Source organism: Anomalospiza imberbis, chromosome 26 (genome assembly GCF_031753505.1).
Source record: "Anomalospiza imberbis isolate Cuckoo-Finch-1a 21T00152 chromosome 26, ASM3175350v1, whole genome shotgun sequence".
Classification (NCBI taxonomy): domain Eukaryota; kingdom Metazoa; phylum Chordata; class Aves; order Passeriformes; family Viduidae; genus Anomalospiza; species Anomalospiza imberbis.
In genome coordinates this window covers 5,209,458-5,236,872 of record NC_089706.1, presented here as the reverse complement: position 1 = coordinate 5,236,872, position 27,415 = coordinate 5,209,458, and the positions used below count along the sequence as shown (strand labels likewise).

The 27,415-nt window shown below is 50.3% G+C and overlaps 2 protein-coding genes and 1 long non-coding RNA gene across 6 annotated transcripts in view; all 3 read right to left on the bottom strand.

Annotated features, from left to right (window-relative positions):
- CACNA1S (calcium voltage-gated channel subunit alpha1 S) overlaps positions 1–6,528 on the bottom strand; it is a 58,516-nt gene extending 51,988 nt beyond the window's left edge. For 2 of the 3 annotated variants that reach the window (XM_068173603.1, XM_068173605.1), the window contains exon 1: positions 5,644–5,889. In XM_068173603.1, the coding sequence (XP_068029704.1) occupies positions 5,644–5,804 (161 nt within the window). In that variant the 5' untranslated portion in view covers positions 5,805–5,889. Of the gene's footprint in view, positions 1–5,643; positions 5,890–6,377 lie in introns of those variants that run through there. The other variant, XM_068173604.1, reaches the window with a different exon arrangement.
- Positions 6,529–16,014: 9,486 nt separating this feature from the next.
- LYZ (lysozyme) lies at positions 16,015–17,763 on the bottom strand. The gene is made up of 4 exons (XM_068173109.1): positions 17,526–17,763; positions 17,028–17,186; positions 16,715–16,793; positions 16,015–16,305 (listed from the first exon to the last, which is right to left on the bottom strand). The coding sequence occupies exons 1-4, from the start codon at positions 17,677–17,679 to the stop codon at positions 16,245–16,247; spliced, it is 453 nt and encodes a 150-aa protein (XP_068029210.1). The 5' UTR covers positions 17,680–17,763; the 3' UTR covers positions 16,015–16,244.
- Positions 17,764–22,140: 4,377 nt separating this feature from the next.
- LOC137462666 (uncharacterized) lies at positions 22,141–27,055 on the bottom strand. 2 transcript variants are annotated; one of them, XR_010993748.1, is made up of 9 exons: positions 26,980–27,055; positions 26,204–26,261; positions 25,581–25,642; positions 25,037–25,407; positions 24,717–24,777; positions 24,207–24,332; positions 23,462–23,629; positions 23,049–23,139; positions 22,141–22,260 (listed from the first exon to the last, which is right to left on the bottom strand). It is a non-coding gene; the product is annotated as an uncharacterized lncRNA (long non-coding RNA). The 2 variants fall into 2 exon arrangements; XR_010993747.1 differs by lacking the exon at positions 26,980–27,055 and having other exon boundaries at positions 26,204–26,319.
- Between the last annotated feature and the right edge of the window lie 360 nt (positions 27,056–27,415).

Sequence of the window (27,415 nt, the reverse complement as noted above, 5' to 3'; positions counted from 1 at the left end):
AGGAAGTGTTAAGGAGTGCAGACAGGAAAGAAAAAGCAGAATAACCCCACCCCTGCCCTGTCCTGCCTGGGTGGGTGTGGAGAAGCAACCCTCCCACGGGGGCAGAGGACAGAGGGAGCAGCCAGACCTCAGCCTCAGCACATCCTTGGGTGCTGCAGGGCCAGGACCCTGGGTCAGCTTTGACACAGGACAAAGGGATAGGAGAGCTGGCAGTGTCCCCCTCCTCATCCTTCAGTGCATCACCCTGAAGGGCCAGGAGCCTGTTCAGAATGGAGGCACTGAACCTGTGGAAGAGATTTTACAGCAACTTCTGTGAGCCAGAGAGAAGTTTGATAAGAGGATCCGTGTTTACCCCTGAAAGAATTTTCTGCCAAGGTTATTGACATAGAAACCTGTCGCCACGGGGCATCCCTGGCCAGGTAATAATTAGCATTTAACTCCATGATTCACAGAAGGCTGATCAATCTCTTTATTATATCATTATTAAGAAACCCATTGTTTTTTATAGACAGTTATAATAGCTCTGGACCTAATTGCTCCTCCAGCCCAAACACCATCACCATTGGCTAATTAAGAAACCACCCTTTGGTAAACAAATCTCCACAGCACATTCCACATGTTCACAATACCAGGTGCAGCAAGTTAAGGTAAGAACTGTTTCTCATTCTTTCCTCTGATCTTCTCACACACTTTCCCAGAATGACGCCTGGGAAAGTGTTTGCTGCTCTCTGTGACCAGAGAGCTGCTGCCACATTTACCCCTGAAAGAATTTTCTACCAAGGTCGTTGACATAGAAACCAAGAAAGAAAGAAGGATAAATAAGAGAAACCTGCAGCTGCCTGTTCCAATGAGCTTTTTGTCTCTTGTGACCAATGAGTAAATTTAGGAGTTTTGCAAGAATGTAGAAAAAGCATGAATGTTAGAATAAAAACTGTTTGAGGCCTTCTGAAAATGGAGTGTTGCTTTGTATTGTCTCTGTCTCAACTACGACATCCCAAGCATCCCCTCCACAGCAGGCAGGTCCAGCTCCCTCTGCACTTGGCATCCCTCAGGGAGACTCCTGCTGCTCGGGTCCCACGGGGGCTCTGTGGCCCAGCTGAAGGTATCTGGGGCAAGGCAGCTCATTCATCCAGGGGCTCCTGTGGCAGGATGTCCTCACAGCCTTGGTGGCCCAGGACAGGCAGCCCTGCTGTGACTGTCCCCAGGAGTGAGCACAGCACTCAGCCTGAGGGCTGTCCCACCCCTTCAAGGTGGAAACTGGGCTATTTGGGCCTTGTGACACCTCAGAATGCCAGGGGTGACTTTATTCTTTCCCCATGAAGACCCTGGGACAGGCACTTGGTCACTCCCAGGCTCTTGCTGCTGTCACTGCTTTGCTGGGCCTTGAAACCTGTTGGACAAACTTCAGCTCTCACCTTCCTGAAGCCTCCAAAGAGCTCAAACTCTGTTTCCAGGGCCTCATTTGCAGCCAGGCTCTCCCTCCAGGGATCCCCACTCTCTGTTTCCCCCAGCATTCTCCCTTGAGGGCTGCTCTGGTGGCCACACCACCATCCAGCCCATTACAGAGCAAGGGCCACCTGGGCAGCATGCCATCCCCACCAGCCTGAGTGCTGTCAGGTGTGTCCTGGGCTCATCACAGGCTTTGTTTCCTTTTCTGAACCCTTCTGCTCCCCTTTGTGTCCAGGTAATGAGGCAGAGCCCAGGGCCTGGAGGCTTCCCTGCCTGCTTGGACAGGGTAAGACAAGCCCTCCTTGAAGGGTGACCTCCACTGGAGCTCCTGTAACTGGAGCTGGAATCCACTTGTTGCCTGTGATTCTGGCACAGTTATGAGGTAGAAATGCAGTGGGACAGATTGAACCAAAAAACAGCCATGTGGATAACTGGGTGCAGTGTGTCTGCCTCCTGCCACGGAGCCTCAGCATCCTCCTCATCTCCTTATCTTGCGATCTAACTTCTGTCCAGCATTCTGCCACCACACAGCATCCAAGGGTCCCCACATCTGCCTTGCAGCAGGAATTAGGCCTCTGTGTCTTGCAGCTCTGTGTTTCTCCAGGGTCCGCAGCGTCCTCACCCATCTGCCTTGAAGTTCTCCTGGCTACAGAATGACCTGAAATACCAGGGTGGTGTCACAAAGCCAGACATGTCCCAACAACTATCAGGCTGTTGGACTGTCTTGCACACAAAACCCAGTAAGCTGCAGAACATTCCATTTCCTTGTTCTAATGAACGCATTTCTTGAGATGTGAGCAAATTTCAGCACAAAACACCCTCTGCCTCAAGTCAGCCTTTCACCCATCCTGGGCTGGGTGGAGTGATGGTCCCCACTCTTCAACTGATGGAAAAAGCCCCTGGCCCACCCCTGTGGCTCAGCTTTGTGCTCTGACAGCAGCAGCCATACAGCAGTGCTGGGCTCAGGGAACAGGAACACACACTGCCTCACGGAACCTACAGCCAGGTACCCCCACACCACAGGGTCACAGCTAATCTCCCCTTGGCAGCCTGCATGTCCCTGCAGACCATAATAACCCCCAGGAACTGGAACGACCCGACCCTGTCACATACCCTGATCCCTGAGTGAGGGCAGCCAGGTGCATCTGGGTATAAATACAGCCGGGCACTGCAGAAACCTGATTCCCTGGATCGTTTGTCCTGCACAGGTCAGAGCCACCTGCACATGCCACCGTCCTGTGGGGCACCCACTCATCCCCCTCCAGAGCACCGAGGTGGGGAAGGCCCTCCCTGTGCTGTGCACTTGCTCTGGCACGTGCTGGCCCAGCAGGAAGAATGTGCTTGAGCATGCTGCAAGATGGAAGTCCTATTTCCAGCTCCTCCCCTGCCACTCAGGCATACACACAAGTTTCCTCCTTTCTCAGCGCCCGTTTAAGACACAGGCACAGTTCCCTTCCATGTGCCCACAGAACCATCATTTTTCTTGCCAGAGACACAGACAATGAGAACTCCTCAGTTTTGGCCTGCTCCCACTCCCTGGAGGACAGAGAGTCCCCTTGCAGTAAAGAAATGAGGTCTCAAACTCCAGCACCACCAGAGCTGTGAGCATGCCCTCATGCCTGCCAAGAGGCTCCCTGGGCTTTGGACAAAGCAGCATCTCTGGGCATGGTTTTGGTATCCCCACAGCAACACAGCCAGCCTAAGGTGGCCAAGCCACCTCCCAGAGTAAAACCTGGCCAGGGCTGGGATCATCTTGCCAAGGCCAGGAACACTCAGATAACGTTCAGCTACTGAAATGAGAAAAGATGTGGTGGAAGAACATAACTCTGTTCCCCGGTCCATCATTTTTGCTACAGCCCAAATGTTTTGCTGAAATCAAAGTGAAAAATTTCATCTCCCACTCTCTTCCTTTACATAAAACATAGGTGAACAAAGTGATAGTTCCTGGATGCACGGCAGGAACATGACATCTTGGTATTTCTGAGCCACAATGCCCCAGTGAAAAGGTGAAAAAGCAACACCCGAACTACAATACTAAGCCAAAGGCACAAAGAAAGACTATCCCTCTGAACAGTATTGCCCACAAAAAAGCCTCCACCGGTGACAGCAGTACCAGGGAGGGATGGCAAAGGGAGCTGAGAGGACAACGGTGTCAGCAAGGATTTGGGGGAGGCCCCCCACCAGGGCAGAGCACAGCTGTGGGATCAGGCAGATTGTGGCACACACAAAGACCCATCCCAAGCAACTCACCATGGTCTTGCTACCCACGCCCAAAACTCCAGGGTATCACATTGTCCCCAGCCTGACCCCGTCCCCACCCCTGGATGGGCACTGTGCCCCCTCCTGGCACACCAAACCCCCTCCCCTCTCAACTGTCTGTCCCCCATTGCTCCCCAGCACACAACACACACAAAACATTCACCTCCCCCAAGCCCTTGCCCCCTGGCTGTCCCTGTCCCATCCCACCAAAGGCCCCATGGCCCGACCCACTCCTCAGCCCCAGCTTTCCCCAGCAGCCCAGGCAGCACAGCCATTGCCTCTGCCAGAGCATCCTGCAGGGCTCCCCGAGCACCTTGCTGAGACAGCACAAGCCTGAAACAGGCTGACAGCTCTCCTGCCCCTGGCAGCCCTGCCATGCTCACAAGCACACACACACTGCTCACAGGCACATATACACTGCTCACAGGCACACACTGCTCACACACACACTGCTCACAGGCACACACTGCTCACACACACACACACACTGCTCAAACACACACACTCACTGCTCACACACACACTGCTCACAGGCACACACACTGCTCACACACACACTCACTGCTCACACACACACTGCTCACAGGCACATACACACTGCTCAAACACACACACTCACTGCTCACACACACACTGCTCACAGGCACACACACTGCTCACACACACACACACTGCTCACACACACACTGCTCACACACACACACACTGCTCACACACACACTGCTCACAGGCACACACACTGCTCACACACACACACACTGCTCACACACACACTGCTCACAGGCACACACACTGCTCACACACACACACACTGCTCACACACACACACACACTGCTCACACACACACACACACTGCTCACAGGCACACACACTGCTCACACACACACACACACTGCTCACACACACACACACACTGCTCACACACACACTGCTCACACACACACTGCTCACACACACACACACTGCTCACACACACACTGCTCACACACACACACTGCTCACACACACACACACTGCTCACAGGCACACACACTGCTCACACACTGCTCACAGGCACACACACTGCTCACACACACACACACTGCTCACACACACACTGCTCACAGGCACACACACTGCTCACACACACACTGCTCACACACACACTGCTCACACACTCACTGCTCACACACACAGACACACTGCTCACAGGCACACACTGCTCACACACACACACACTGCTCACAGGCACATATACACTGCTCACAGGCACACACTGCTCACACACACACTGCTCACAGGCACACACTCACTGCTCACACACTCCTCACACACACACACTGCTCACACACACACACTGCTCACAGGCACACACTGCTCACACACACACACACTGCTCACAGGCACATATACACTGCTCACAGGCACACACTGCTCACACACACACTGCTCATACACACACTGCTCACACACACACACACACTGCTCACACACTGCTCACACACACACACACTGCTCACACACACACTGCTCACACACACACACACTGCTCACAGGCACACACACTGCTCACACACACACACACACTGCTCACACACACACACACTGCTCACACACACACACACACTGCTCACACACACACACACACTGCTCACAGGCACACACACTGCTCACACACACACTGCTCACAGGCACACACACTGCTCACACACTCACTGCTCACACACACACACACACTGCTCACACACTCACTGCTCACAGGCACACACTGCTCACACACTCACTGCTCACACACACACACACTGCTCACACACTCCTCACACACACACACTGCTCACACTCACACACACACACACTGCTCACAGGCACATTGCTCACACACACTCTGCTCACAGGCACACACACTCCTCACAGGCACACACACACTGCTCCCCAGCCCTGCAGCCAGAGGATACTTCCACTCCACGATGCTGATGCACGCCTTCCGCAGGGGGTTCTCCAGGGTTAGGCAGAACAGAGCCCTGGGTGGACGAGGAGCTATTGGTGGTACCGGCTTCTTGGACTTCTCCTTCTGTTGCCTCTTCTTCACGTCACCCTGGGGAGAAGAGGGCTCCATGGTGTTGCTCCCCTAGCTGTCTCTTCCCCTCCTGCCCTGCAGTGGAGCCCCCCTTCCCCAGGTCCCAGCCAGCTGGAGCTCCTCTGGTTCTCTGTCTCCTCCGTGCAGCAGGGGAGGTGGTGGGGGAGTGGGGGCTGGAGCCTGCACTTGCATGTACAAACACACAAAGCATGAGTTTAAATTTAGATCCCGGCCTGACTCTGGGTGCTGTCCCAGCTCCTGAGGCAGCAAAGGGCCCCTGCAGCTGTTCCCTCTTTACCCAGCACATGGGGAGTTGGGCGAGTGCTTGGCGTGCCACTGGCTGGGCTGGGGGTGGGACAGGCTGCCCGGACTGGGCACTGTTTCCACATTTTCCACAGAGCAGCGCCCGTGTCCCAGGTCAGCTCTGTCCCCAGGTCCCCACCTGCACCGGGAAGCAGCCGGGCTGCCCGGGCCAATGTGCATTTGCTGAATCACATCGTGCAGCGTGACGTGGAGAAGCCAGCTCTGGCCAGTTCCCAAGTACAGCTTCCCCCCTCCTCCCCATCCCATCAGCCCCTCCTCTGCAGGATTTCACCTGCAGCTGGTGCATACCTGTGCCCTGGACCGTGTCATACTGGGGCTGTAGGGCCTTCGAGACTGGGTCCATTTCACTGGCTGGACACCCCAATCTCAGAGCTCCAGGGAATCATGGTGAGTCCAAAAAGTGCTCAGGCTTGCTTTTCTGGAGGCACAGAGGAAACCCTTGGCTGGCACTGGTCACTTGAACAACCACTTGCTCAGCCTTTCAGAGGTAAGTCCTGCATGCAGGATGTGGAGGACGTCTGGGGATGCAGGAGCCCAACCAGCCTTGTGATGCCTTGTGAAGGCTGGCCTAGAACAGAGATTAGACAGAGCTAAAGAATAAAGTAGGGATTTGTTAAGAGGTCTCAAATAGATCCACCTTGGACAGCACAACCCAAAATGGTCCTAAAATGCACGACCGCTCATGGGGGCTCTCACTTTGATCAGTTCTGCTCCATTTGCACATTGGAGTTCATTGTCCAATTCCAGCTTTAGCCCATGCAGTCCCATCTTGATTGTTTTCCTCTCTTCAGCCCACGTTGTTTGTGCTCTTGGGTTTGAGATTTGGATCACTTGTCCTTGGCCCCCAGCTAGAGAAGGAATTGTTTTGTCTCCCTGTTCTGTGAAGAGAGCTCACCATCCCCTAATATGAAGTCCAGACCCACACACTAAAGCAGCACAGAACCTGAAAAAGATAAAACCCAAAACCTGAGGCATCACTAGGCTGGATTGTGTCCTGCCAAGCCCTGCTGGGCTTGGGAAAGCCTGGCTGGGTGAATGGTGTGGTAATTCCTGAGCTGAGCTAAGGAGAGAGGCAAGTTATCAGCACCTTCCCCAACAGGGGTGTTATTCATGGGGGTTTTTCTGAGGTTTTCTAGACTGTCAGCAAACTAACTGCAGCTATGTAATGTTCCACAGCACATGGTATCCCTGTTGTACAGATGTTACAGCTGTTAGAGACTGCCCAGTTGTGCCCTGCTCCACCTCGGGCATCCCAGGGAGCTGCTCCACCCAGGGCACTGCACTGCCTTGCTCGCAGCTTCCTCTCCTGGCTTGGTGGGGTCGTTCTAGCGGGGAGGGAAATGCTTGCCAGGTGTGCAGCCAGCTGTGCTGGGGGCCAGAAAGGAGTGACTCGGGAGCCCAGGGTAGGGAGAGCAACTCCTGCAGCTGCTCCAGCCAGTTTTGATGTACTTTGGAGGAGGATGCCCTCGGTTGTGAAGGGGTTCATTGAATCATGGAATGGCTTAGGTTGGAAGGGACCTCATAGACGATCTCGTCCCAGACCCCCTGCCGTGGCCGAGGGCAGCTTCCACTAGGATTAAATTAGCAATCTGCCCCCTTCTACACCGCTCTGCTCTGCAAATCAGAGTCAAATAATTTCTGCTGCGGGGTCCAGCCCCGTTTCCGTGTGAGGCAGATCCCTCTTCTCACTCAGCCGTCATTTTCCCCCTAAACCCTAAGTGCAAGCCGGGAGCCCTATTCCCGCTGCTGCCCGTGCAGAGGAGCCGGTGCAGGGACCGCAGGGCCGCGGGGCCCATCTAGCGGGGATCTCCATGACGAACATCTGCCTGGGACCCACCGGGAACCCGAGGAGGGCGGCCGGGGCTGGGCAGAGCATCCCCGCAGCCTCTCTGGGCTCTGAGCCGCCCCTCGCCCCGCCGGGAGCTGTTGACACGTGTCGGATTAAGCCCTTTTCTGACCCAGAGATGGGGCAACTGAGAGACATTTTTAAAATTCTATTCTATTTTCAGTCTCATTTGAAGGGTGAGACAATACCGATGTTATACTTCATGCCATCACAATCAGAAGCCAACTATTTCCTAATTACAATCCATTATAAGTGTTTCTTGGCCTATCAGCTTTAGCCACACCATGCTGTAAATGCCTTAATGCCAATCATCTAAAATTACCCCTGTGGGTCCTACTACAATGCATCTTTCATAGTTCTATTTCTCCAAAGTATCCAGTCTTTTTTGTAAGGCCGTCCTTTGAAACTTGTTTCAATTTCCATTTCTCTCCCAACAATGTCTGTCCTCTTCCATAGCATTTCTAAATCAGCATTTCTTATCTCAAGGTTTGCATACAGATACACACTATGTGAGCCTTCTCTCAGGTTTTCTAATTTCTTGTGAAAAAAGCATATTTTATGATTGGCTCTTTGCAAATATTAAATTGAATACTGTATGTATCATGGAGAGTTATTTTGTAATATTTTATTAATCCTTTTTAAGTAGTGTGGTAAATATAGCTTTAGATTACAACATCATGTTAAAATAGAAACTCTGCAATGTAAGATTTTTTTTTACTAACTCAAGAAAAGGGATGAGCTAATCATGAAACTCTTTGCACAGAGATAACAGCAACAGGAAACCTGAAGAGTTACGGCCTCCTTATCAGAAAAGACAAACCTTCTTCCACCTTCTGTCCATCTTGATGGAACCACCAGGATTAAGGGGAAGAAGTTGACAAAAACCGGAAAAATTCTTAATTTGCAAGGAATTTATGCATCATGTATGAGATATATGAATATGCAACAGGCTGTTGCTTTTAAGGGTTATTCCTTTGTTCACAAGGCATGTTTTTGGCAGCTCAGTGCCCAAAAACATCCTGACGTCCGTAATTCTTTGCTTTTTATTGTCTCGTAGTGTCCTGATCCTCATTGTCCAAATTTTTATTACTCTAATTTTATTACTATTTTTTTGTAACCATCCTGTTACTAATAAACTTATAAGATTTTAAAAAACAAGTGATTGTTGTTTTTCACATTTCTAATTGGCACGGGGCACCAAACCCGACCCGGCACGGCTCCAGCACACACGGGACAGCGCTCTGCCCGACGGGGCCGCTCCCTACCTGCCTGGCAGAGAGCGGCTCCTTCCTGGTGGAACCTCTTCACAGCCACTCTCCTCTTCTCGCACATTCCTGGGCCTGCATGTCCCTGTCCCGCTCCATCTCCGCACCAGCACAGCCTTGGAAAGCTCCCAAAGAGATGGGCTGTGATGGGGGTCTGACTCCCGCAGGTGCATCTCCTGCCGCCGAGCCGAACCGAGCCGTGCCGAGCCGAACTGAGCCGAGCCGAGCCGAGTCGAGCCGAGCCGAGCTGAGCCAAAAGTTGCCGTCCGCCGCTCTCCGGCCCGTTCTGCCGCTCGTCCGCCGCCGCTGCAGGCCGCACGCCCGCCCCTCTCCAGCCCCGCAGCGTCACCCCGTCCTCTGTGCCGGAGCTGCTGCGGTGCCAGGCGGTTCTGTCCCACACGGGGACTCGCTCCCGGTGGCGGAGCTGGACCTCGGGCCGCCTTTGGGTGCGAGGTGGCAGGGGCAGCGAGCGCCGGTGCTTGCGGTGCCCGCAGCTGGAGAGGTGCTGGGAGAGCTTGCGGGCAGGCAGAGGCTTCTGCATGCCCTGTGTGCACATGGGTCCGCCCGTCTGTGTGTACGCGGACCTACACACCTGTGCGGATGTGTGTGTGTTATAAATGAAAATGCTCCAATTTATTAATTAATGGAAATTTATTAAATGATCCCAACAGAAATTTAGAGAATAAAAACGGAAAAGAAAAAAAGCCGCTATCAAAAAGGGTCAGTGCCGACCCTGGATATCGGCGCTGGGTGAGACACAGCTTCGACCACTGCAGCAGAGATTCCCCTATGTTCACACCGACTGTTCTGTCCGAGCGATTTTTATACGGTTTTTCTTGCCTGAGGCAAAGTCCCTTTCTTCTTTTCTGGGCTGCACCTATTCATGTGGAGTTCTTTCACTGTGGCAAGTTGAACAGAACCCATCCGGAGAGTGATGATCACCCGTGATCGTGTTCCTGGAGTTCAGTATTCAGATGTATCTCCCTGATGGTTCTGGTTATCTCAGTCTCTGATACTTATCACGTGTTTGTCGTCCAGGCGGACCACCTTGATGGATGATCCATCTCCGGGCTGGCCATGTCTATTACTTTTGCAAATGAAGCCCTCCCTCCTTTGTTCAGGTGGTTTCGACCCGCTGTTGCAATCCCCATCTCTGGCTTGTGCATTTAATTTTTTTCTTTCTTAAAAACTTTCATAAGAGTATATTTTAATAATATAAGAGTATATTTTTATACATGACTGTATAAAATATGTGATCAATCTTATTTACATGAATTATCATATACATACATGACAGTGTGTGTGTATTTTTCCGCTCAAGGAATGAGGGATGATTAGCCAGAGGGGAGCAGGATGAGGCTTTGGTGCTGTTGGTGATCCTGTCTTCATCTCTGTGACCAGACACACGTGTGGGTGTGATGGATGAGTAATGTGATGGGTGACTCTCACAATTAAAAGACAAATGTTATGTACATGTTAAGAGAAGTTTTATAGTTATGTTTTAACCCCCCCTTGCATTGTTATCAGGGGTGACCTGGGCAGTCAGGACATTTGGGAGGGTCGACTTGTCACTATGCCAACATCTGACCGCCAATCAAGATTTAAGGAAGTAAACTCCACCACTGAACAGCAAAGAAGGAGTCGATGGACAGAACTTTGGGAGGGGCTAAAGGGTTAAAAGGAGAAACCTCCATTGTGTGGATGAGCACATAGTAGGAAAAATCCTTTGCTCCCGGCGCTGTAATATTTTCTCTTTTCAGTCTTCTGTTGTATTTTTGATAAGGTTTTAATAAACCTTTTTTTTTTTTTTTTTGGAAGTGAGTATCATTTCTCATGTGTGTCTGTACGTGCACACATGTGTGTGTAGTCGTGTGTCCCCACTGGTGTCACCAGTGAATGGTTTGGGCACTTAAAGATACTGGCAAAAAGCAGATTTAAATACAAATTAGTGAAAGTGCAGCTTAAGGGAGTTGAATTATGATGTTCACCCTGTTGCTGACTACATGGCTGTCATATGTGTAGGAAAAACAGATTGGAATCCATTTAGGATGACTTATATGGAGGGGATTTCACCTTTACTGAGGATGCAAAAGGGTCAGGGTACAAAAAAGATAAGGGTGCAAAAGGGTTTAGCAGCACTCAGTCATGGACTGATTTACCAATTAAACATTCAATAGCATTTTTTACATTTTAACAGTGGCTTACTAACAGGCTCATGATAAAAGCATTCATAGCAGAATCAATTCACACACATTCAGAGATGTGTACATCTGTAGTTATCTGTGCAGAGGAACCTGCCAAAAATTCCCCTTAGGTTCAGTGAAATATGTCACATCCCTTAGTGATTCTCAAAGGTGGGGATTGCACCCTGAGGGGTGTTGGGAGTGGGGGATTGATAAGGGAACCAAAGATTGAAAACCAAATGAGCATTGAAGGCAAAGGGGTCAACAACCACTAGGAGATCGAATACTAAGAATTGTGTAATTTAAGACCAATGAAGGAGAATTTCTTTGGGGCTTTGTATGTATAAATATGTGACAAGTCTGCTAAAGAGGCTTGTGTGATGGAATGAATTTCCCTGCACAACCTGGGCACGTGTGGATGAAATAATTTCTGTCGCACATCCTGGCCAGGATTAAAGTAATGCCTAAATTCTCTTTCCTATCACATCTTTCCTATCATTTCCAAGTTTCCATCCTGGCCATAACCCAGGTTGGGAACAATGGTACCATTCTACTCAAGTTAGAACTCAGGTAAATTATTTACCAAGGCTAACAGGGATAACTGTTTCCTTCGTTCTCCATCTTGGTCGGTCACTGAAGACTCCTGTTGGTGGAACCCTGGTTACTGAGAATTTGAGACTTTCTGTGCTGGCAGGCACTGACCCCCAAGAGAGCACTGCATTGACCTGAGGCCGTGGAGAAGGCTTCCAAAATGGAATGACAAAACTGGGATTGTGGGTGTGGAGTTTGAATAGAGGTGTGTAACATCACAGGGTGGAGAGCTTGGAGTTTAAAGTTTTAGAATACAGTAATATTTAAAAGCAAGATGGAGGTTTTAGGGTGGTGTCTGGTCCTTCTTCTTCACCTCCTTCTCCATGGGTTTGGGTGGATTTGTGTAATTGGATAAAAGAGTCCACATTGCAGGGCACAGGTGGTTGGTTATTGGGTTAAAAATAAAAATAATTGAGGTGTCATTTCTTAATTGGACAGTTTATCCTTAAAAGGCCTTGTACAGAGAGAGATGGGGCTCCATTTTTAGTTTGTTGGAGTGAAGTGCTGTAGGACTCAGGGTTTGTGAGACTGTGACAGAGATGAGAACTGATAAACATCTGAGTCCCAACAGGAAACACCATCTCACACATTTAATCCTGACCTTGGCAGAGAAAAAGAAGCAAAGACTCAGCATCCTATTACAGTCAGAATTATTCCCACCTTTACTATGCTCCAGTAGTCAGGGACACTTTACCACCCAACTGGTGGTCAAGTCAAGGGGATGCTTTAAGAACCTATAGATTAAACAACACACACTTTTGAGATAATATTTGTATAGGAGACAATAAAAAAGCTGTTCTTTATTGGAGGCCTCCAGGAGCAGTTATGGAAAAATGTTCACAAAAGCCCACCACCTATGGGGTGAACACAGTTTTATAAGTGTAGCAAATTAGCATAATTGACTAGAATTCCCAATTAGAAGCACAGGTGATGAAATAATTCCCCCTTCTGGTTCAACCCTGTAATGGATTTTCACTGGCTAAACGCCAGCAGCAACAACAGAACCAGAGACCCAGTGACAGCCAGAACCAATGACCCAGAACCACAGACCCACGGATCCAGCCCCACAGTTCCAGTCCCAGTCCCAGTCCCAGTCCCAGTCCCAGTCCCAGTCCCAATCCCATTCCCATTCCCATTCCTAGACCCAGTCCCACAGTCCCATTCCCAGTCCCATTCCCATTCCCATTCCTAGTCCCAGTCCCACAGTCCCATTCCCATTCCCAATCCCAGTCCCACAGTCCCATTCCCATTCCCAATCCAAGTCCCAGTCCCAGTCCCCATCCCACAGTCCCAATCCCCGTCCCACAGTCCCAATCCCTTTCCCATTCCCATTCCCCATCCCAATCCCAGTCCCATTCCCATTCCCAATCCCAGTCCCAATCCCATTTCCATTCCCAATCCCATTCCCAATCCCATTCCCATTCCCATTCCCATTTCCATTCCCAGTCCCATTCCCATTCCCAGTCCCATTCCCATTCCCATTCCCATTCCCATTCCCAATCCCATTCCCATTTCCATTTCCATTCTCAATCCCATTCCCATTCCCGGCTCGGGCTGTTCCCCTCCGCTGCAGTTCCGGGCGCGGCCGCCAGGGGCGCTGCTGGCTCCCGGCCGGGCGGGGAGGGTGCGATGATTCCCCCGCGCCTGCAGGGGGCGCTGTGCCGCGAGCGCGGCCGCGCCTCCCTCAGGCGGTGACGGCGGGCGGGGGAGATGGAGAAGGGATTTCCTCACAAACAGAGCCACGGGGCAGGGCCCGGTGCCCCTCGGGATGGCGGGGGAGATGGAGAAGGGATTTCCTCACAAACAGAGCCACGGGGCAGGGCCCGGTGCCCTCGGGATGGCGGGGGAGATGGAGAAGGGATTTCCTCACAAACAGAGCCGTGGGGCAGGGCCCGGTGCCCCTCGGGATGGCGGGGGAGATGGAGAAGGGATTTCCTCACAAACAGAGGCACGGGGCAGGGCCCGGTGCCCTCGGGATGGCGGGGGAGATGGAGAAGGGATTTCCTCACAAACAGAGGCACGGGGCAGGGCCCGGTGCCCCTCAGGATGGCGGGGGAGATGGAGAAGGGATTTCCTCACAAACAGAGCCGTGGGGCAGGGCCCGGTGCCCTCGGGATGGCGGGGGAGATGGAGAAGGGATTTCCTCACAAACAGAGCCACGGGGCAGGGCCCGGTGCCCTCGGGATGGCGGGGGAGATGGAGAAGGGATTTCCTCACAAACAGAGCCGTGGGGCAGGGCCCGGTGCCCTCGGGATGGCGGGGGAGATGGAGAAGGGATTTCCTCACAAACAGAGCCACGGGGCAGGGCCCGGTGCCCTCGGGATGGCGGGGGAGATGGAGAAGGGATTTCCTCACAAACAGAGGCACGGGGCAGGGCCCGGTGCCCTCGGGATGGCGGGGGAGATGGAGAAGGGATTTCCTCACAAACAGAGCCGTGGGGCAGGGCCCGGTGCCCCTCGGGATGGCGGGGGAGATGGAGAAGGGATTTCCTCACAAACAGAGCCGTGGGGCAGGGCCCGGTGCCCTCGGGATGGCGAGCAGGCTCTGGCAGGAGCCTCGGAGCAGAGGTGGGCACACCCGGGTGGCGAACACAATATAGCAGAAACTCAGAGCCGTAGCAGAGCTGTGGGGTGTCCCAGCAGGCAGGGGCTGCTGGGTTAAAGTGTAGTGAAAAAACCCAGAGCAAGGGCAGAAAACAGCAAGGGCAGCAGCAGACAGGCTTCACAAGCAGCTGCCACATGAAGCTGGGAGATGCTTGCTCTGGGAAGGGAGATGGGGTTGGGGTCCCCTTCCCAGTGAGGCTGGGTGTTGGAAAGGTCCCAGTTCTTCAAGCAAAATCTCACCCAAAGTAAGGAGAAGCAGTGCAGGACAAAATCTGCACAGTGGCAGCAAATCCTCTGAGCAGCAACAGTCCAGCACCAAAACCCCACCTGTCTCCACTGTGATCCCAAGAGAGAGCACGAGAGAGCTGAGCTTCACCCCAGTTCCCCAGGCAAAATCTCACAGCATCACTGCCCTTCCCAAGAGAAACCCCCCAGCTAAGAGACTGTAGCAAACTGCGCCCCTTCCCTGGCCACTTTGTCCACATCTTTTGTCTCTCTTGGATATCTGTGTCTCAGTTTGAGAGTTACCCCAGGACAATCTCTGCTCCTATCTCTTAGGCCACAAATGGGAGAAAAATTCCATGAGAGAAAGAAAATAAAAAGATAAAATCCTAACCTCCAACACTGGGGAAAAGGAGAAGAGGGACTTCTGGCAAGGCTTACTTTCAGCTTTTTTTTTTTTTTTTTTTAAAGATGCAGCCATCTAAAGAAACGTGCCTTTAATGGCTGGTTTATACATTCACACAAGACACGAGTTTAAGCATCCCTTTATTGCATAAGCACCAAAGAAGTCATTGCTCCCCTAGCAGCAGCAGAAAGCACATGAAGAAATAAACATGATTTTTCAGTGTTACCACCTTTCATTCATGCACTGTTTCTGAATCCAGCTTTCATTTGGAAAAAGGACTTGTAAACTAAACAGCAAAACATTTCCCCTCCCTAACAGCCTTTCCAACCCATCGTTTCCTCACAGAGATGCTGCCTGCACTCTCGGCTGTGTTTGATTGAATTCCTCCAAGAAAGATGAGAAACGCTGCGTTCCCTCAGGCCAGGTGCCCATATGTTTCAGTGCCCTATCCCTCATACCAGCCGGGAGCAGATGCTCAGATAAATTTAAGGAGCAATGTCACGTTTCAGCATAGTTTTCTCTCTCTGTCAATGATCTGTCTCAATCAGTGACTGTCTTAGTCATAAGGCAACATAATTCTGCACATCTTACACAGTGTTCATGAAATTTTTGTATTTCCTCACTACAGACACTCCAATAAGAAGGGACAAAACATAAAGGGGAGGGAGGAGAGGAGGAAGGGAGGGATGAAGAAGAACAGAGAAAGATACAAAAGGAGAGAGAAACCCTTAATGTTGCTAAGCCCTGGTAGGGCAACAATATCTTGAGTCGGGATTATGCAAGTAAATCAAGGCTGAAACTCCACCAGCAGTGGCTTGTTGCTACACCAGTTTTTATTAAGCTGTGAGCTGTAAGTTCTCTGTTTGCATTACAGCAGTGTGAAGGCCTCCAGAGTTAGCACTAGACAGTAGCGACTCTATCTTATCTGGCTTATACTGCTTTTAATTCCCCACACCCATGCATTTCCCTGGCCTCTCCAAACGCTGTCATTCTTCGCCTCTGGTGATCCTGAGGAAACCATCGACACCTGTAGAGCGATTTAGCAGCCCCTGACAAAGGAACTCAGGTCTCTGCCCCGGCAATGGTTTTTCCAGCCATACCTGAAAAAGCAAATACATTGTGTAATCTGAGGAGTTCGATTATGATTGAATTGGTTATGAAAACGGACTTGGTTAATCTTTGAGAGTCTTGGGTGAAGACTCTCAAAGATCTCTCTGAAAGATACTAATAAATGAAAATTATTATGAGCTCAATCTAAGCGAGCTGGGGGAAGGGGAAGAGAACAAAAAAGGAGAGCTCTGGGAGAGGAGGGAATTTTAGGGAATTAGAGCAGGCGCTGCAAGACAGAATTCCTATCTTCTCCTTTCAGCTTTAGGAGAAGGACTGTGCTAAACTCCACCATATCCAGCTTCCCATCCATTGATGCCCCTGCCTCCCTCAGTCAATAGCAGGACTCTCTTTGATCTCCTCTGCCCACTCTTCCCTAGTGTCCATTGCAAATATCCTTACCAGGGACTGAGGCCATGAGCCTCCCGGGCAATCTTCTTGGCACACCGAATATCATCCTCAATATTATCGTCTTGGAATTCTGTAGAGAAGGCAGAAAAGATCAGTGTGGAGGGAAGCGGGGCAGAAGAAGAGCAGGGACAGACTGGCAGAAGGAAAGGTGTCCATCAGGAAGGGTAGGTGGGACACTGAGAAGGTGGGTGGAAGAAGGACAGATAGAAATGCCCAGAGCAGCTGCTAGGCAGGTGTCATGGACAGAGCAGGTGCTTTCATGGAATGAACAAAGAAAGGTTCTTTGTTCTGTCCTGCCACTTACTTGAGCAACTGATGCGGCAGGCATTCTTGGATCCAGAGGTCCTGCCATCATTGCACCAGTACTTGCTGTTGATCTGGAAGATGCCGTAGTCCCTGCTTGGACCATTGTCATTGTATGCTTTCGTGTTATAGCTACTCTCATATTTCACCAGGCACATCCCTGCAGGAGGAAGAGAGATCCCAGAGGAGAACATTAGGGTTTCTTGAGGGTAAATAAGAGGAAAGATATGACAGTATTCAGGATGAATGAAGTGCTGGAGAAGTAATTAAACTGGTGCTATCATAACCTTGAGAACTGAATGGGTAAATTCTTGGAAGGACAAAGCTCTAGATGAGTATTTGTTCTGTGAACTATGGAAGGGAGCAAGGAAAGGGATGAGGAAAAGATGAAGTCAAAGAAATGGAGGGGCAGAATAGTACTGCTGGAAGATCAAAAAGAAGTTGAGAGGGACAAAGGTGGTACAGGCAGAGAGGTGCAGTGGCAGCTCATTATACTCACAGTCAGCAACAGTTGTGCCCTCGAAGCCCTGAAAGCCATTCTGACGCAGCATCTTCACCATCTCACATCTGGAAAATATTTTTCCCTGGGTGCCTGGCAGAGCCAGCCCAAGGAAAACTAGAAGAAAGCCAAGGAAGAGCATTGAATTTCTCATCTTGCAGTCCACAGCAAGATGTGCCAAAGCAGCTTGAGCTGCCTGTCTGCCAGGACTGCCGGCAGTGCCAGCCTTTTATTCCTGCTCCCAGGGGGAGGATCAGCTGGTTAAGCAAGCATATCTGGGAAGTATGGGCAGTCTTTACAGTAACAAGCCAATAAGGAAGTGGGCCAAACTCCAAAACAAATTCCTGGAAGGTGCCGGTACCTATTTCCCTGGTCCTTCAAGGCTGGGGTATAGGTTTTCCCCAGACAACCCAGCAGTCCTCAGCTGGATATTATCCCAAATGTCATGGATCAAAGGCTGTAGTTCCCTTTGTGTGAGTGTCATGGATTAACCCCTGCAGTCTGATAGGTCACTCAATCTCTCCCACCCTAGTGGGATGGGAAAGGTAAAAGTTAGAAAACTTGTAGGTTGAGATGCAGACAGATTAATGGGGAAAGAAAAAACCACACATGCAAGAAAAAGCAAAATAGAGAGGTAACACACTCCGTCCCATCAGCAGGAAGATGTTCAGCCACCTCCAGGAAACCAGGCTCCACCACATTAACAGAGGTTCAGGAAAACAAACACCATCACTCCAAATGTCCCCTACCTTCCTTCTTCTTCCTTCAGGTTCATACTTCGAGCAGGACACTATGTGTGATCTGGGATAAGCTGTGGTCAGTGGGGGTCAGCTGTCTTGGCTGCATTCCCCATCATGGTTTAGGAATAATATTCCCCAGTTTAGTACTCCCATTAAAAAGTCTACAAGCTGCTCCCCTCACCTTCTCCGATCCCACATTGAGATAAAAAGAATTTACTGGGAACAGCAATCAGTTAAGAATAGACCATGAAAAATGTCCTTGAATAGAACCTCCTGTGAAGGAGGTGAAGAAGTAGCCAACTTTATGTTCTTAATTCATCTTCCTACTATCCCTTGTAAAACATTTCTGAACAATAAACTACATGCAATAGAAAGAAACCTGATTTAATATGTTTTTGTTTGCATGGACTGTTTATTACAAGCCATGGCTGATCACTGGACATTAACTTCATTAGTCACCACCTCAAGATGGCTGCCTTTGACATCAGTTTTCTTTCTCCTCCTGTATGCATCAAAAAGCTCAAGAAAATAAGGATAGGAAAAAGATCTTGTAAAAGCAAAATGAGGCAATGGTTTTCAAAGACATAATGCTAAGGAGATATGGCACAGCTGAGTAGCAGGAGTCTCTCATATTGATGTGTCTGATGAAGAAATAGCAAAAGGTGACGGTGCTGGGTGTGGCTGAGGGAATTTCCCTCCCAGTGGCTGCCATGGGGGTGTATTTTGGATTTGTGCTGAATGTAGGGATGATAATGGAGATGTTTTTGTTGTTGCTGAGTGTCACCCTTGCTCCAAGAATGACACAAGAACAGATGAAAGACCGAATTGCAAGAGGAGAAAAAGAAGCCTTAATACAAAGGGTTCTCCGGCTTATATAGACCAATACGATACATTCTACTGGATTGGCTAGTTAATAAAAACATCTTTCTCATACACCCTCCTTGAGAAGAACAGAAAAACAAGGTGGAAAAACACCACCTGCAGATTATTTATACTAACAAGTTAACACATTCCTACAACTCCCTAAAAATTCTCACAAGTCACTGTGAGAAACGATTGTTGTTTCTCTCTCCCTGACCAGGCTGGCATCCACAGCTGAGCAGTGGTCACACAAAGCCAAGGCCTTTTCTGCTTTTCATACTGCCAGGCTGGCAAGGGGGCTGGGAAGGAGACACAGCTGGGACAGATGACCCAAAGTGATCAAAGGCAGGTTCCAGACCACACGGCATCATGCTCAGTATATAAAGTGGGGGACAGAAGGAAGGAGGGGAGGGATGTTTGGAGTGATGGTGTTTGTCTTCCTAAGTCACTGTTATGTGTCCTGGAACCCTGCTCTCTGTGGGATGGCTGAACACCTGCCTGCCCTGGGAAACAGGGAGTGAATTCCTGGGTTTGCTGTGTTTGCACACGTGGCTTTTGCGTTCCATATTAAACTGCCTTTATCCCAACCCACGAATTTTCCAGCTTTGACCCTTCTGATTCTCTCTCTGTTCCTTCTGGCAAGGGAGCGAGGAAGCGGCTGTGTGGGGCTTGGCGGCTAAACCAGGACACTGGCTGACAAACTCAGGATGCAGGAATTATATTCCCTCTACATGTTTTCAGGCTTCTCAGTCCTTGAAAGTGTCCTCTATGGTTTATTTACTCCTCTAGCTCCAAAGCAAGCTCTTTATCCTTTCATGCTATCAATGCTGCCATACAGCTTTGAAGAAGGAAGGATTGAGGGTTAACAGAGTATTTTGGGAAGGGGTTTTGGATGAGGTGTTGAATAGAAGAGCTTCTTTTTTCTTCTCTAGCAGTCACAGAGGACATTGGCAGGAGAAATCATTTCACTGGTTTCTTTATGTATTTTTTTATCAACCGCCATCACACCAAAGTTGGAGGAAATTGTTCCAAGTCTTCACTTTTGCCATGAATTCCAGGGAAAAAAGGAGTCCATGTTTCTACAACCCTCTAGCTCAGTGAGGTGCTTATGGGGGTCCTCTTGTTGGAAATTATAACAAGTTTAAAATTTTTTGTATAACTTTAGTCAGGGGTTTTGTTTGCCTTTGCCCAAATGGAAGTTTCTTTTCAAAAGACCTTTTCACCACTCCAGGCCTGATGAGCTTAACATCTCTGCAGGCTGGGGGTAGCACAGGAGATACACAAAAGATAATAACCATAAACAACCATCAACTCCAAACATGGCACCTGATCTGGGAAAAGATAGATAAGAGATAGATAAGAATGAGGATCTAATTAGCATCGGAGTCCAAGAGATCTGTAACCAATAAGAAAACAAATACTACCAGCTGTGTAACTTGGAACCAATGGATCTCTATGGGTTTTGACTGTATAAAGTTTGCGAAAAATCTGGTAAAATTCCCATGTCATGGATTTTCTCTGCACAACCCGGGCTATGTGGATGAAATTATTTCTGTTGCACATCCTGGCCAGAACAACATCCTGTCCAGGATGAAGGAATGCATTGATTCCCTAACACTAAAAATGTTGTTGGAGAGTTTTTGTTTTTCCCACAGTTTCAGTGACGACTGTGATTTATTCTAGGCAAGTTTTTATTGTTTCTGGGAAAGGGATCTCCTTTGCTAAGGCGCTTTTAGAACGTGTTGCCTGGAGACAGTTTGTTTAGTGTAAAATTTCAGTGCTTGTCTTTACACTTGAGTAAATGGTTCTGAAATGAATGACAGGTATTATAAAATTTGAAAATAACTGTGAAATATGTATTTGTTATTTTATTTATCCTTGCATAGTCCAGAATTTGTTTCCAAGACCCACTATGTATAATAGGTTGGACTTTTTAAACAAAGTTTCGCACAACTTTGTGACTTGAGATTCAGCTGTCAGATAAGAATTAAACTTGAAATCTTCTAGGAAATGGGAAAAAAAGAGCCTCACATTCACAACAATAGCTTTAGGAAAGCTATTTGAAGGAACAGTGGGAATTCTTTGGGGAAATGTAACACCTGTAGTTTGTAGTTGCAGCAGGGTTCACTGCTCAGCTGTTCACTGCTCATTCTGTGCCATAGTTTGAAGTTGGCTTCCTTACTAGTTGCTGGTGCTTCCATGTAGGATTGCTTTATTTGTCTGATTCATAAGGGAGGGGACAGTGACACTTGTTAGAGCTTTTGCTGCCAGGGGATTCCCTAGCAACTTGAAGCTCAGCTGGGTAGAGTGAGCTACTTCCATTTGGTCATGTGGAAGAATATTTTTTCCCTGAGTTTTTTTTTTTTTTTTGCATGGGAATACTAAAAATTTTATTACCTCAGTTAAAAGTTCTTCCTTTTTTCATTTGAAACTCTGGGTTAAGGGGAAGAATAAAGATAATGCCATAAATAAAATTGTTACCAGATGATAAATGGCCTATACCTGGTGAGCTAACACAAAGCTTGTTCCAGAATGACTGGCCTATGGAAACTGCACAATGCCTGTTGTGTAAGAAGGGGAACTGGAAATTCACCAGCCTCAGTGTCCTGCCAACTCAGCCAGGTCACCTGGAACCTTGGGGTCCACAACTACCAGGGACCACCAGAGAGACCCTGAGGGCAGAAGAATGAATGCGTAAAGGAGAGGGGAAATATGGTAATGATTTTGGGGAAATCATACGTATGTATAAAAAAATATACGTCTAAAAATCATATGTATCATATGATTATCCAGGAGTTGGACTTGATGATCCTTGTGTGTCCCTTTCAACAGAGGGGATTAAATGATTCTATAATTCCTAATATCTTACCTAAAACTTACCTGACACAGTCCCACATGCATCCTCTAAAATCAACACTGCGCTGCCACATCATTCCCCCCATTTCCCTCTTCCCCCTGCCCTTTCTTCTTCTTTTGTGTTTTCTGCTTTATTTATCTTGGCCCTGGGTTGAGGCTTTCTGGTTTTCCATCTTTCTGTGAACCTTCACTCGGTAAATGCAGGTATACCACGGGTTTCCCCAGTTGCTCTTCACAAGAAGTTTGACATGTGAAAAGGCTCTGGGGAGCAGCATGTTCTGTGAAGAGGGAAAAGGAGGGTGTTAAAATCAACAGTGAAATCAACATGTCTTACCCTGCCAGCCCTTTTTCTGCTCAGGAACAAGCTCCCAAAAGAAGCTGGGAGAAGCAATAGAGATCTGAAGCTCACTGCTGGTACTAGGGCTGCTGGGGAGGCTGGGGGCAAGGGAAGCACTTGGCATCCTCTGCAGGCTGGCCCAGCTGGGGCTGCTCCTCCTTTCCCTCTGTCCTTTGCTCTGTGCTGACACAGGGGCTGGGGACGTGCTCCTGTGCATGGGGCTGGTGTGTCACCCACTGGTGTGTCACCCACTGGTGTGTCACCCCACTGAGCCCCTGCCATGCCCTCTGCCTGCCTTCCTCCTGGCAGACTGAGAGCAACAGGAGAGAAGGGGCATTCTGTGCTTGGGGTGGCACTGTCCAGCTTGTCAGCAGGGCACAGGGTGGAACAACAGTGATGCCTGATGGCTTTTGCCACCACGTGTCCCCATTTCTTCATGGCACAAGGTCTGCTTGATGTTTGGGTGGTTGGGCTGCTTATGCATCTGCCTTTTCTGAAGGCAGTGGCTGCAGCTAGAGATCTCTTGGGAGCTGTGTTGCCATGGGCCTGACCCTGTCCTTCAGCCACCACAGTCACGTGCTACTCTGCCCTCCAAGCCCCACCAGGTCTCTTTCAGCAGCCATCCAGGACTCTCTGCCCAGGGAGGAAACATTTGCACCTTCCCTGCAATGGACTTGCAAGAAAACCTGTTTTGCTCCCTGGCACCTGGTCCCCACGTGCTGAGCATACCTTCAGAGGGAAAGTCTGTGTGGGGTTTTTTTTCCACATTGTAGGTGAACACCCCCAGGAGAGTTTCCTCTTCTCTGTCTGCATCCACTCCCTTGGAAGCAAAGCAAGGAGAGCAAGTCAGGCTTATCCCAACAAAGAGGGAATGCACAGGCTGGACCAGCCCTCATATGTACCCAGCCTCTCCCAAGGCTCTGGCGTTGGTTAGGGTAGAGCTCAGTCTCTGCCTTGCGTTTTGGTCAAGAACCCTTAGGTGCTTGGCCAGAAGGAGTCTTAAGAAGAATGGACCTCTCAAGCACAGCAGTGCTCAGGAGAGTGCAGGACACAAAGCTCAGAGGATGCACAAAAGCAAGCAAGACTTCGCCCTGAGCTCCCGCTCGGGCCAGACCCCCACCAGAAGTGCCCAGCAGACTTACAAAGATAGCAATGTCTTTGGGGACACTGATGATGGTCTCACTTGGAGAGGCATCTTTGGGGATGTGCTGCACTGTGATGGCAGTCAGGTAGACTCGTGCTGGCAACTTGATGACAACCTGGCCCTGATGCCCTTTGAAAGCCCAGCAGTTTCCTGGGAAAACATTTGGCTGCAACAGAATGCAAGAGCAGTGATGTGTGGGGCAACACAGCTGCCCATGTAGCTTGAAGCATTGGAGCTGACAAGTCTGTGGGCTCTATTTCAGCTTGAAAATAAGGGGCATGTTAGGAAATGGACAGAAGCAGAAGGACTTCCCTGCCTGCCAAAGTGGGCTCAGCATGGCAGAACAGAGAGTACTGGTTACAAAACCATCCTACTCAGGGACCAGCAGAAACACCTCTGCCCAGGGACTCTGTAGGGCATCCCTCCTCCTCCCGCCTCCCACCCTGGAATGCAGTTCTTAGGGTTGACAGTGGAGACAGCGTGACCAGGTAGAAAGAAATCCTTTCACCCAGCTATGGCCAAGGACTGTGGGCAGAATGCAGCAGTACAGCTCAGTTTGGCTCCACTCCCCTCTGGAGAGGAACCACTGCTTCTCAGCAATCCCAGCCCCGTGTTCCAGCTCTGGTTTCAGGAATCCAATCTTCTGTGGGCTTCATCAGTACCACTGGGCTGAGGGGAGAGCCCCCAAGAATGGTTCCCAAATTCACAGGAGAGAAGAAAACCGTTGATTTCTGCTAAGATACCTGCAGAATAGTATCAGGAAAGCTGGCAGTCCAGAAGAAGCATAAAATCCTGCAGAGACAACTCTCAGAGACAACTCCCTTTGCAGTCGTAGGTCTGGGAAGTTCTTTGTGTGTCAGTAGGGGTTCCTGTAAGGAAGGGAGGGCAAATGGCTGCAAGCAGCTACAGACTGGCAGGGCTTGATGCTCAGGCACCATTTCTGGTGCCACTGGGCAGCTCCATGTCCTGTCTGCACCACCCTGCCCTGGGAGGCAATGACAGCAGCCACATGCCTGGTGACTGCCTCTCCCACAGGGCTAAGAGAGCTGGGAGGAAGCAAAGCACAAGCCAGCCATTCCTTCCTCAGGTGCAGTGGGGAGGAAGAGAGCCCCTCCATCCACACAGGAACATCGTCATTTCTGTGCCATGCCCCCAGGAGCGTGTGTGGAGGCAACCCCAGTCATCCTTGTGGAGGCTGTGGGCAGGACACAGACAAGCACAAGGCAAGGAGACCGGGCTGCTCGTGTCCTTACCAGAGCTCTTCAGGGCCCAGTCCGTCTTGACACAGGGTTCCAAAGCCATCTGGCTCAATTCCTGGGAAAGCCATGAGCAAACAGGAAAGGAACATGTCAGTGGACAGTTCGGCACGCTGCCAGCACCCACAGAGGCAGAGGTCAGTGTCAGCCATGCATGGCCAGCCATGCCACAGAGCTGGCAAACTCTGCGCTGCTGACAGGAGCCATGAGGAACAGGGTCTGTGGCCACAATGTTCTGACCCCACCAACAATACCAAGGAGAGCTTTCTTGGGGGTCCTGCCCAGCCAAGCCTCTTTCCCCTGAATGGCAGAGTCACCTTCAAACTACTGCTCTCCACCCTCAGTTGAGTGGCCTCTTCCAGCAGATTCTGCAACTTTTGGGTTTCAATCAAAGTGTGTGAATTCTTGGAGGAACAGAAGAGCAGATCTTGTCAAAGCAGCCCATTCCTTTTGTGAAGCACCTGAGCTCAGTGAAGAGAGACAGTGCTTTCCCTGCTTTGCCAGTGCTTCTTTCCAGCCCAAGCCGAGCAAAAGGCCAAGGCAGGACAGGAGTACAGGAGCCGTTGCAGTTTGGAAACTGAGCACAGGTAGCACAAGGTCAGCTGACACTTCTGCACAGACACGGTTCCAGTTCAGGAAATCTCTCTTACCAGAAGGTTTTTAGTCCTGCTGGAAATACCCTTTGCAGCTTCCGAAAGAGAAAAATCTCATTTAGAACATCTACTGCAGAGCCACCGTGGCTTGCCAGGGCAGACTACACAATCTGCTTCTTCTTTGGGTCATGCTGTGTAGAAGCAGAAGAGCTTCAGATTTATCCAGCCACCATGAGCAACACTCCCTTGCAGGAGGTGCCTGTCCCACAACCTCCACGAGTCCCTTTGTCCATGGTGACCATTCTGACAGGGCAGTCCCGCAGAAAGCACCTGCAGTTCACATCACCAGGCAGTCTTGAGTGGGGTTTGCAGCAAACCTCGAGGGCCCCTTGTCTGCTCCCTGCTGCCTTGGGGGTCAGGCAGCAGGTTAGCTGAGGGGTTGGAACGTGGAGTGCAGAGAGAGGATGTGCCTCTGACTGAGGGCCGTCAGCCCAGGCTTCAGGGGACATGGCAGCACGGCCTGCGGTTGTGCTTGTTGCCCCAGTTCTACTCCCTGTTTCCACTCACTTTAGCCAGCACCAGACCAGGCTGTAGGGGCTGGGAGAGGTACCTGCCCACCCCTCCCCTTGCACTGCCCCTCCCAGTTCAGCTTTGGAAATAACCTATGCCCTTCTCTCTCAACCTTGCAGCAAGCCCTTCAGTCCAGCGGCCAGAGCAGTAGCATGGCTGTGAGACTACCTGGGAGTCTTACTGGTGGTCCAAAAGTCAGTCAAGGGCACCCTCAGGAAGCACTTGGGCCACAGGAATTTCCACACAAAATGGCCCCGAAGGAAAGCTGGTATCCAGCTCAGCCAGGCTGTCACTCTCAGTTGTTTGCACATGAAAACTCACCAAGAGCCACTGAGAGCAACACAATGAAGCCTATAAAGCTCTTCTTCAGCTGCACCATCTTTTCCCTGAAAGAGAGGGAGTCCTGGGGCTGTCAATTACCAACACTTAGGCAAACCCCTCCACAGCAAGGAAGCACAGGAGCTTTGCCTGACTTTGATCCCAGAGCTCTGCCACACCTGCACTGTCTCTTGCCAGAGGTGGGGAAAACCCTTCCCCTGCAGATGCTTGGCTCTCCCCTGAGTGTTTGGCTACGCGGCAGTTCGTCCTTCTGCAGCCAAAGCTGGAGGCTCAGGCTCTGGTGTGCCAGTGACACCACCAAGAGGCTTTGCTCTTGGCTCTGCCTGAGACTGGCCATGGCACAAGCAGTGCTCAAGCTTCATCATCCAAGTGAGAGCCCTGGGCGGCTGATTAGGGAACACCCTCTGCTCTTCCCTCTGCTTGTACTGGCCCTCAGACATTCCCATCCTGCCCCCTGTCCACAGTAGAAACATGTAGTGTGCACTCTGTGAGGATGGCATGGGCTCAGAAAATTTCAGAGGCACCTGCCAAATAATCCTGAAGAACATCTCTTGGAAAAGAAACAAGAGAAAAGTTATGCCTGTCTCTTGAGTCTCTTCTCTTCTTCAGCTGGGACCTGTGTCCACAGGAAGGGGACTTCACACATCATGGGGCTGGTCTTCAGAAAACCTTTCAGCTTCCCCATGCTGCTCCAACCCCACTGACAACCACATCCATCGTACTGTTCCAGCCTGACACCCTGGGCAGGAGCAGCCCACTTCATAGCAGCTCATTGGGCAGTTGCTGAGCTCCTCAGTCACCTCTGCCAGGGGTTTGGAAGACTCCAGTGGTTTGGAAGACTCCAGTGGTTTGTCTGGTGAGCCTTTCTCCTCCCCTTCCCTCTGCGCTCAGCTCTGCCTCCTCAGCCGCAGCAGGATGTGATGTCTGCCCAGTGTGACAGCTACACAGCCCTCTGGGTTCTGTCCCCATGGCACAGGGCTGTGCCGGCAGCTGCTCTGGCCTCACAGCCATGGTGGCTCTGCTTTGACAGTTGGGGTGCCCAGGGTGATAGCCACGTGGCAACTGTGCATCTGTGCGTCCCCATTTTGGTTTGCAAAAGGCCGTGCTGGGAGGTCTGCTGTTGTAGATGTTGGCAAACCCAATGGGAAGAAATGCTGATGTCTGACTTATTTCAGAAGGCTGAATGATTTCTTT